The 11,415-nt window shown below is 39.1% G+C and overlaps 1 protein-coding gene across 2 annotated transcripts; it reads left to right on the top strand.

The window, feature by feature from the left end:
• Nucleotides 1-4,955: 4,955 nt before the first annotated feature.
• On the top strand, nucleotides 4,956-10,041 carry cct7 (chaperonin containing TCP1, subunit 7 (eta)). Of its 2 annotated transcripts, XM_053343394.1 has the most exons (12): nucleotides 4,956-4,994; nucleotides 6,373-6,456; nucleotides 6,558-6,627; nucleotides 6,716-6,822; nucleotides 6,963-7,141; nucleotides 7,293-7,464; nucleotides 7,577-7,741; nucleotides 7,837-8,025; nucleotides 8,374-8,471; nucleotides 8,559-8,691; nucleotides 8,951-9,157; nucleotides 9,260-10,041. In XM_053343394.1, exons 1-12 carry the CDS (start codon nucleotides 4,989-4,991, stop codon nucleotides 9,482-9,484), a joined length of 1,635 nt encoding a protein of 544 aa, XP_053199369.1. In that variant the 5' UTR covers nucleotides 4,956-4,988; the 3' UTR covers nucleotides 9,485-10,041. The 2 variants fall into 2 exon arrangements, with proteins under 2 accessions (XP_053199369.1, XP_053199370.1); XM_053343395.1 differs by lacking the exons at nucleotides 4,956-4,994; nucleotides 6,373-6,456; nucleotides 6,558-6,627; nucleotides 6,716-6,822 and having other exon boundaries at nucleotides 7,027-7,088.
• The last annotated feature ends 1,374 nt before the right edge of the window (nucleotides 10,042-11,415 follow it).

Here is an 11,415-nt window from a genome sequence, read left to right as displayed (position 1 = left end):
GCAACAACAGCTTCCCTCTCTTCGGCTGAACATCTCCCGCCACCGCTATGTACACAGTTTCTAAATTCTGGGTAAAAGATTATGTGCGCGTGTTTTGTTAATGAGCGTTTTCCCCCGGGTGGAGTCTGCATTAAGGTATGTACAGTAGACCAAAAGCTCCGCCCGTGCAGAACATCCTGAAAACTACATCGAACACAATGCTGTCAGTGACTCACAGGCCAAGAGCCAATAAGAGACCCGCATTCAGTAGGGACGCGAGACGTAACAAAAGCTGCGTTCAAGAACCCTTACCACAATTTATATAATTTTTTTCTTTGAGCTATATTTATATATACAAATAAATGTTTTTGTTGTTTTTATACATCTTAACATATTTATCTATATTTTGTTATATTCATGTAATTACTACATAGATAAGAAAACATCACAAATGCATATTTTATAAAATAATATTTTTTACGTTACATATTTTGATGTGTGTACACTGACATTTTTTTAAACAGCTCACAATTGAATCTGCCTTTATGTATGTATTTTAATGTTCATTATTGTATTCACATATTCATATAATCTCATTTGCTGTTCTTGTCCATTTAATATTATTTTATTCCTTTAAAATTTTATAATCTATAATCTATAATCTACATGTTTAACCTTTGTAAAAGACATAAAAGGAAATAAACCCTATGATATACTGCAGTACATAGTATAACCACATAGATGAAGTATAAAGATTTACTTTATTAGGGAAAGGGTTTGCATTGTGTGCACAAAAGAAACACAGAAGAAAAAAGCAGTCCAAGATATAGTCCACACATGTCACACCTCCTTTGTAAAAATACACAACACTACTACACACCACCATCCAGCAGTGGAGTGCAAATATTTGATGTGAGAGAAGATGCATTGCAGCCACTGTGCAGCACCAGTTACAGTACTGCTGTGAGTTCTAGGAGTTTTTTGTGCAAGACACATTCCCCTTGTGCTGATGGTATAATGGAATTTCTTGCTCTGTTACTTATGCAGCTGGGAGCCCATAGAAGTTCACTTACAGTATAACTAAGGTTAGTCAAAAAGTTTGTGAAAATAACAATAAAGTACTGATAGAAAAACATAGTTTAAAAATATATAACATCTAAAACGTGCCTGGCAGACTCACAACATTTACTGTTAACAGCTGGCATATGTGATTTATATGCAAATCTACCGCAGCTCTGCCATGCTAAGTGTTCAATTCAAATCATTCTTAAACCCTGAGTAAACTCAGCTGCCACCAGAGCATCACTCACCCTTAACACTGAAAGGTTAGTTACAGCTATTTTACTGCATGTTCATGATCAGCATTGTCCTGCAGAAATTCTCTTGTCGTTGAAGCTGAAAGGTAACAAGAATAGTTTCCTGAGGTAGAGTGGTGAATTTTCTGTACAATAATGATAAGATTATGTTATCTTTCCGATATATTATTTTCCAGTGTGAAGTGTCAAGGTTTAATCTCATCACTGCACATCTCTTTATGTCCTTTTTGAGAAAATTGAATTTTTGTGACAACAGGTCATTTTCTCTGTGGATCTGCATCTTTTTCTCCTCTCACTGCTATTTTAATCCTTCTGTCTGTTACAGTATGAACGGCTCCGCTTTCAACTCTTCCTCCTCAGCCTCGACGTATTTCTGGGCAGAGTGTGAGCAACATGGAAAATTCAAAGGAACCTCTGCGGGCCTCCAAATCCTCTTAATCAGCTATGCTCTTGAATTCCCCACTGGTACCCCGTTAAACTTCTGGCTCATGCTTCACATCCTCAGGAACAGGTGAAGTGACGATTAAATTATACAATTTAAGATTTAGAAACACACTGGTTTATTTTGCATTTACTGATTTCAAATAGACAGTAAAAATGGATTCCTGTTAAAGGTCAAAGGTTGCCGGTGTCCTGCCTGCAGACTTCTTCCCTCTCCACCTTTCCATCGTCCAGTTGCCCTTCTGCCTGATGCTGCCGCTGTTCGTTGCCAATCACTTTCTTTGGCGTGAATCTCACCTGATGAACTTTTCAGCTGTCTTGTGCTCTATGATTCTATCTATGAAGCCATTGCTCCTCTGTCTGATTTGTGTGGAGAGGTACATGGCAGTGGTGCGACCCCTCGACTACCTACGGTAAAAGCCCACACAAGGATGACATCCTCACACATGTAGTGTATTCAAATCAAGTTTTGAGGCTCATACTAGTCCAATATATAATTTCTCACAATCTATTACTTTGTCTCATCTGTGTAAAAACCCACTATTCTTTAAAAGTCAGCAAGTTAACATTGTCTTTGTTTGAATGTCCAGGTACAAGGGGCCTCAGTACAGATGGGGATGCTTGGGTGTCTCATGGTTGATTTACATCATGATGACCTCAATTACTGTTGCTAACTACTCCAGTGGTGCAGTGTGTGTGGTGTTCCTCCCTGTTCTGGCCATAGACACCTTCTGCAGCCTGTCGGTGCTAAAGACATTAAGAAAACCTCCACCCGGAGACAGAACAATGGTGCAGGAGAAGAAAAAGAAGAAGAAGAAGAAGGGAGATACAGAGGAGGTGGATAAAAGAAAAGCTGACAGTACGCAGGGCAGTGAAGTGAAGGAAGAAAGGGTGATGAAAGAGAAGAGAAGCATGACGAGGGGAAAAGGAGAGAAGAACTCCATAAAAAGGAAAGCCTTCATCACCATCGCTATCATCCAGGTCGTCCTCACATTCAACTACGTCCCCTTCATCATCTCCTGGGCTATGGAATTGTTCCTTCCAATACATATTGTGAAGTGTCAGTATCTGCCCATAGCTATGGCTGCTGCATGCAGCTGCAGCTACGTGCAGCCTCTGCTCTACCTGCACAAACTGGGCAAACTCCCCTGTATGGCATCACAGAAACCCCCAAACCAACACCTGCATCACTAAACATTATTAATTATTATTGCTACAGTAACTTTCTTTCTTCTAACATTAATGCCAAATTACAGAAAAGACAAACACAATTACATGATGAATGAGGTTTATGGGAAATGTGGTCTTAGTTTGAATACATTCTAACATCTACAATACACAGGTTTAAGTAAGAGATGACAAAATAATAATGCTGCTTGGTATCCTGATCTATGTTTACTGCATGAAACTTGGTTTTGGTTATTTTATTTCATTTTAAATGCATAGTTGCACCACTGAAGTACAGACTTGACTAAGGCGTCACCACTGGGTGAAAGAAATCAAATGTCTGGAGAAAAAAGAAAAAAGATCTGTGATACACATGTATGCTGACATGTCATTTAAAATGACAAAACTTGTAAATGTCCATTTATTGTTTTAGGATATAGTGTGGATGTTTTCAATAGTAAAGAGTTGTTTATATCAAGCTGGATTGTTTATCAAAATCTACTGTAGTTTTAAGACCTTTATGATTTAAGCTGAGATTGTGCTTACATGGTGCATATGGTGCCTCACAGGCACCTGCACAATGCACAGAGGATGGTAGGTTGGAGTCTGGGGTCAGCAGGGGCCCAACAGAAGGTTGTTGCCTTGAGGTAATCACCTACATTATGTTGATGCTTACTAGAAAATGCAAACTATAGCCTCTTAAATTGTTTTAATTTGATTACTCATAGAAATAATCTTATTATGAACATTTTAAAGGTATAAATGTATCACAAAACTGGAGGCATCTTATGTTTGTTTTTTAAAAAGTGGTTTTCAGATTGTTTTAATATTTTATGTATCTAGTTTTAGGCCTTTCTATAAGCATTCAAATGTCTGAACAGTGCACACAGTATGTACACTGTTACATAAACAGGCTGCAGTGTAGAGACTGACTGTGTATAAATTGTATAAAGAATTCAGTCAATGTATTAAAAAAAACTTTAAAAACTGTCAATATGCATCTTAGTATGTGTCTTTGCTGTATGAATGAATAACATCTATAATATTATAAACTTAGAGCACATATAAAACACAAGAAGTTGAAGAAACTACACATACCACTGTATATATGTATTGCAGCATACATCTGGGAATCAAGTGGAGAATGATTTTAACTATACAATTTTACCATATTTGGTTGAATATAATACATTTTACCATATGTTTGGTTATATTTGAAGGGGTGTTTATTTTACTCTGATTAAAATCTTGTTGTAACTTGTTCTGATTGGAGTATAATCTGTTATAAACACTTGTTAGAGGTCAAAACAAAGTGAATCCAGCCATCTTCTATTAATGCAAGGAAAACAATACATGTAGAGGAAACAACTCAAAACCAAAATAATTATACAGCAGAATGAAATTCATGATCTCATCTGATATAAATACACAGTGCAGCTGACTTGTTGTATTTTTAAGAAATGCAAATTTTGTGAGCCCACTGCTGTGTCTGCTGCTATGTTTCCATCACATTATGCAAAGACACAGACCTCATCATCATGTTGATGGCAGTGACATGAAAATGATGTTAAATTAGTGTGTGTGTGTGTGTGTGTGTGTGTGTGTGTGTGTGTGTGTGTGTGTGTGTGTTTGTTTGTTTGTATGCTGATTAAACCTTTCTTTATGGCGATGTGACAAAAGGTGTGTTTCAGAATTTGGCCTAAATGTTAAAAAGTATAATCTACAATGAATTAAAAACAACATTTAAGAAAGTTTGGCAAAATCAAACAAATAATTCAATATTGAAAATGCATCTATCCATCTATCCATCTATCTATCTATCTATCTATCTATCTATCTATCTATCTATCTAAACCAATATTGCGCGACAATTTGAAAATCAACTTAATATCTCACATTTTATTATTATTTTATCATTTCTATCATTTTAATTCTTTATTCATGCTTTGATAGATTGACAGACAGAATAAAACTGTTGCAGAACGCTGCAGAACGCTCTTGAACGCACCTCGGGATTAGCTGTATACTTCGCAAGGCATTGTGGGACGGGATGCCGGTGGAAAGCTTCTCGAAGAAACGGCAAAGATGATGGTGAGCGAGTTAGCATTCATGCCCGATACTTAAATCATACATCCGTCTCAATCTGCATGTTTATCCGCTCGCATTCACATCGAAACCACCGTGAGATTAAAATACTGTCTGTCGGTCGGCTTTGAAAGCGATTATTTACTGGAAATTAGTCTTTTAAGGGTTTTAATTGTGAGCAAGACTGTGATGTGAATGGGGCGTATACGATGCTAACGGGGATGCTAACTAGTGTTTTAAGCAATATTGCTGATTATAAATAAAGCACGCTCAGTTAGACATAGCTGAAACTGATATTATGTGTGTTTCACTAGTTTTGATATATTGTGCTCTTACTGTTTTAGCAGTGCAGTTGTTAGCTAGTTAGCAGCAGTAGCCTCTATGTAGCTTCTTTGTATGAAGTGTCTGCATTGAAAACACTTTAAGGAGCTCATTGGATACAGTTAATTGCTATGGTTACCTGTCATTCAGCAGGTATATTTGTGTAGAGTTTGCTTTTCATATTAAAAGACAGCTGAAGTAAGCAATGATCTGCAGATTATCAGGCATAGGCCGGATAAAGAGAAGGAACTGAGTCACTGTCATTACTAGCAAAGGTTTTGCTGATGAATGGTCAGGAAATAGAGATGCGTGTGTGTGTCTCTGTCTGTATGTGTTAAGGCTTTTGATAAATTGTAATATTTAATTATTAAATTAATTAATACAATAAGCAGAACTGATTTTAAATAGATGGTCAATGGCATTTGACAGTCACATAATCTGCATCTCTGATGGACATCAACAAAGGCATCACACCCTGCAGCCTCAGCCCCGATGTGTTTTTACCATTTTAGGTTATAGACTGTACTGGGGTTTGGAGGTTTGCCTAAAAACAACATTAGTATATACTGATGATGATATGTAGTAAATGTCCTTGATTTCTTATGATATATTCTGGGTGAATGATTATTAATAAAACTGAGATGTGATTTAGATTTAAAGTTTTGTTTTCTATATTTGACAACTAACTAAACGACTTAGTATCTTAATATAATCTTCCTAAGTAACCCATTTGAATTAAATTATTAATTTGAATACTAGAATTTAGTAGCATTATCAAACAGTATATGACCATATTGTTTTAATATGATGGCAGTGACAATGAAAGACGATGTAGTGCCTATTATTGTTTGTATGAATGAAAACCACTCAGCCTGTTCAGGGTCATAGTTGAGCCACTGGTAATCTGTGTTTGTCTTTCATAAAGAGGCAAACTATGCTGGCAAACTTTCTCTTTTTTTTGATGACCACAATTGTCAAATACTTGATTGAGCTCAGCTGACTTGGATCTCCTCTCCTCCTTTCCCTTTTGTTTTTCTCTCCCTCGTTTCTTCTGTCATCTCAGCCCACACAGGTAATCCTGCTGAAGGAGGGGACAGACTCGTCTCAGGGCATTCCCCAGCTCATCAGTAACATCAATGCCTGCCAGGTCAGAAAAATGGACTCCTTTCTGCAAAGCTGTCTATGTATTTTCTCTGTTATGTGTTTAAGTAAAAATAGCTAAAAGTACCTGCTATCTTTCTTTTCCAGGTCATTGCCGAGGCTGTCCGGACCACCCTTGGGCCCAGAGGGATGGACAAACTGATGGTGGACGGCAGAGGTGAGAAGACAGGGATGGAAAGGGGAAAGAGAAATGGGTTAGACTTTAGCACCCATGTCTAAAACTTATGGATGTTTGTGTTTTCTAGGCAAGGCCACAATCTCCAACGATGGAGCCACCATACTGAAACTGTTGGATGTGGTCCACCCTGCAGCCAAGACCCTGGTGGACATCGCTCGCTCCCAGGATGCTGAGGTGAGAAGTTTTTATGTCTCTTAGGTCTTGATGCCATTTCTGTTTGAATGAAGGCGGTGGACATCTGTTTCCATCATGACATCACTCACAGAAGGATCCCTACTGGTTTTCATATAGTTTTTATTTTCCTTCACACTTAGGTCGGAGATGGCACCACCTCTGTCACTCTCCTGGCTGCAGAGTTCCTGAAGCAGCTCAAGCCGTATGTGGAGGAGGGTCTTCACCCTCAGACCATCATCAGAGCCTTCCGCAACGCCACCAACCTCGCCGTCAACAAGATCAAGGAGATCGCCGTCCCTGTGAAGAAAGACGATAAGCAGTAAGTGCTCACTCACTCTCTGACAATCAATTGACATCTGCTGTTTGATCAAGTGTTGGCACTATGTAATTATTATATGTATAATAATTATGAACGGTTGTAGTTAAAATGAGCTGTGAAAAATAGAGCACTTGTCACTCTGTCCTCTCAGAGAGCAGAGGCAACTGTTGGAGAAGTGTGCGGCCACAGCGCTCAACTCCAAACTCATTGCTGGTCAGAAGGATTTCTTCTCCAAGATGGTGGTGGATGCCGTCATGTCTCTGGACGAGCTGCTGTCTCTGAAGATGATTGGTATCAAGAAGGTCCAGGGAGGAGGTCTTGAGGTCTGTATCTCATTACCTCATTACATCTACTTCTTCTTTACGTTTATTGTGTTTAGACACCCTGTTCCTTTCCAAACCACTCAATCTCATACTTTCTCTATATAATGTGCAGGATTCCCATTTGATCTCTGGGGTTGCGTTCAAGAAGACTTTCTCCTACGCCGGGTTTGAGATGCAGCCTAAGTCCTATGAGAATCCAAAGATTGCACTGCTCAACGTGGAGCTGGAGCTGAAGGCTGAGAAGGACAACGCTGAGGTCCGAGTGAAATCTGTGGAGGTATGAAGTCCCCAAACACTGCATCAGGATGTGAAACCATCTTATCAAAAAATGTTGTGTTATTAATCTCTCATCCTCAATCCACCTGTCTGCAGGACTACCAGGCCATCGTGGACGCAGAGTGGAACATCTTGTACGACAAACTGGAGAAGATCTATAAGTCAGGAGCCAAGGTGGTTTTGTCCAAGCTGCCTATTGGTGATGTGGCCACCCAGTACTTTGCTGACAGAGACCTGTTCTGCGCCGGTAGAGTCCAGGAGGAGGACCTGAAGAGGACCATGATGGTAAGTCACGATCACACTGACCTTCTATTACACAGTTATGACTTTAAGCTAACAGGCTTCAACACATCAATAATTAAAGTCCTAGCGAAGCCTAGAAATGAAAGTTTTAATCCTCTGTCCATATATCAATTGTTCATTTAGTATTTAAAAAAAAATCAAAATCAGTCTTTTCTTTCCCTGTTAAACGTTTTCAAAATTGCTGACTCATCCTGCACCCAGGGGTGTTAATTATTAAAGTTGACTTTTGTGTTACAAACTCATATTTCTGCCAAAAAACATGAATTCACATGATAAAAGCAGCTTAACAAATGATTGAATCAGACTGATTGTGTGTAATGTGACCTCCAGGCCTGCGGCGGCTCTATCCAGACCACAGTCAGCTCTATGACAGACGACGTCCTGGGACAGTGTGAAGTGTTCGAGGAGGTCCAGGTCGGAGGAGAAAGGTAAGACCTTTCCCTTCCAATCCTCTCCAGAGAATAACAGACATCACGACGAGTTGCGACAGCTCACGCCCTTCTTTGTGTTTGTAGGTATAACTTCTTTAAGGGCTGTCCCAAGGCCAAGACGTGCACCATCATCCTGAGAGGTGGAGCTGAACAGTTCACAGAGGAGACAGAGCGGTCACTGCACGATGCCATCATGATCGTGCGCAGAGCCATCAAGGTCAGTTCTGCACAGGGGAGTGTGTGTGTTGTGAGACACGCAGCTGTTATAAAGGCACCGTGTCATCATTAATTTCATGCTGATGACTTGCGTGTTGAGTTGTTCAGGATTTAGGTGTCCTTTTTTTGCCTTTTTTAAAAGCAACATTTATGGAAACTTGTTGCATGTTTTGTTTTACGTCTTACATTTAAAAATACCTATTTATTGGCTTATCTGTGCACACTGACTCCAATAAACTGACTATTGAATCCATTTCCAGAATGACGCCGTTGTAGCAGGTGGAGGAGCTGTGGAGATGGAGCTGTCTAAGTACCTGCGGGATTATTCCAGGACCATCCCTGGAAAACAGCAGCTGTTGATTGGAGCGTACGCCAAGGCCCTGGAGATCATCCCCAGACAGCTGTGTGACAACGCCGGCTTTGATGCCACAAACATTCTGAACAAACTGCGTGCCAAACACGCACAGGTAGGAAACAAACACACAGACACAAGCTCACAGCCTTCTGTTTTGTATGTGGAACTGACAGGAAATCAAGACAACTTTGTAACTTTGCTCGTCTCTCTGTAGGGCGGTATGTGGTACGGTGTGGACATCAACAACGAAGACATCGCAGATAACTTTGTCGCATGTGTCTGGGAGCCCTCCATCGTGCGTATCAACGCTCTGACAGCAGCATCCGAGGCAGCTTGCCTCATCCTGTCAGTGGATGAGACCATCAAGAACCCCCGCAGCTCTATGGATGGACCTCCAGGGGGCGCCGGCAGGGGCAGAGGGAGACCCCATGCTCATTAAATGAGGCCAGAACAAAACCCATTTTAACCTAACATTAAAATCCAAATGTAGATAGAAGATTGTGTCTTCAGTTACAGAAAAAGGTTTGCCAATGTAGCTCGGCTTTGTTAACCTGCATTTGGATTTGAATTCTAGATAAAATGGTGTGATGAACCAGTCAAACACACTCATTGCAAATGGCAGGTGGAGTGAAACACAAACAAAAGGGGGAATTTGAACGGGCAGTTAGAAGACATAGTCAGTGTACTTTTCATCCACATTTCATCTGTTTTCTTTCCTTTTTTCTAGCTGTAGTCTTTTGGTTACTGAGACTTTGGTTTGGTAACTTGTTGAAGCTTCTTAGTGTTAATGAGCACTGTAATTTTACTTCTTGTATGTCTTTTTTACTGATAAATGATGTTCTAGCAGTTCCCCCTTTTGATTTGAAAGAAACACTCCTCTCCACTTTGAGCCAGTTCTTCTTCTCTGATCTGAAGGAGCTGTTTCATAATTTCTGACCCGGTTTTTTGTTTGTGACAAACTGATGTGTAACACAGAGAATAAAGCACTGAAAGGATGTTGAGTAGTTCTGAACCATTCATTGGTCATGCTGTGTGAACCTATTTATTGGACCATTCTTATCAATAAATTCACAGCTGAAATCACACTGTTGGCTGTTTGTTTGTATTATTTAAACATACATACAATAATTGCTTCCTGATAGTGTATCAACATATTAATGGCAGATGTACTGGCAAAGTTTAGGTTAGTTTTTTTAAATAGGAAAAGCTTGGTATAACTAATATACTGTATAGTATTATGGTTTTTAAAAATCTAGTTCCATGTCTCATAAAATAATGTTGATAAACTGGAAATCAGAGGAAACAAGGCAACATGTTGAACATGGTATAGTGGTTCTTAAACTTTATACATGAACAATAAACATGGATACAGTTCATTACAGCATACACAACATAAATGACACCGGATATTATTTGATGGAAGGAAAGTTTCTTTTTTCATCTTAAAAAGACATGTTTTTTAGTGCCGTCACTTATCCACCTGACTTATTTCTACAGAAGCTCACTAGATCTTTGATTAGTAGCTTCATGTACAGTTGGACATAACATCAAAATTTGATTTAAGTTCATTCTTGATCTTGGAAAGTGACCTAATGTCAACTTTCCAGCTTTCTCTGGAGCTTCTAGCCAGTGGAGTTTGCTCATTTATTATTAAGATAGCACATCTGTATTACATTTCAATTGCATTTAAACGAGTTATGTCACATAGCTATCTCCATGACAACTTAGCAAACTAATGGTTCAAGATGTGGCTGAAAACTGGTAAAAGCTGAGTAAATTGACTTTGAGTTAGGATTTTTTTGTCAAACATTTAAACCTTGGCTTCTGGCCAAAAAGACACTTTTGGCCCCATCTTTGTTTCTGAGTGGAGAATATTTAGACAAATGAACTAAAATAAGCTATGATGTAACTGAATACTTGTGCCACATGATGACAGCTAAACCAATGACCTTGGGATGTAGCTGAAAGCTCCAGAAAAAAGTTTTATCTGTTAAACTGTCACACAGTTCAACTTCTTATTCAGATTTTTAAAATGCACCGAGTGCAGCATAAAACCAACACTGACACTTGTCTTAGACATTCATGTACATGAGACCATGTCCTTAATAAAAGACTATTTAAATGATGCAATACTGCCTCCTAGTATAGGAAATTCAAATGTGTTTTGATGCATCCAGATCTTTTTTCTGTAGTTAATTATTTTTACCACTAGGTGGAGCACAACCATGACCACATAAGGGAAACAAAGCTGCAGTCCAGGTATAATTAATATCGATGGAGAAGATGGAGAAATAGGATTTAAATGAGGTATCAGATCAGAAATAAAGAGATCTCCTGGTGTCATTCATTATATAAGGTAAAAGGCCACAG

The sequence above is a fragment of the Scomber japonicus genome, chromosome 22, assembly GCF_027409825.1.
Source record: "Scomber japonicus isolate fScoJap1 chromosome 22, fScoJap1.pri, whole genome shotgun sequence".
Classification (NCBI taxonomy): domain Eukaryota; kingdom Metazoa; phylum Chordata; class Actinopteri; order Scombriformes; family Scombridae; genus Scomber; species Scomber japonicus.
The sequence above is the reverse complement of the archived record's forward strand: the minus strand, read 5'-3'. Positions and strand labels throughout refer to the sequence as shown.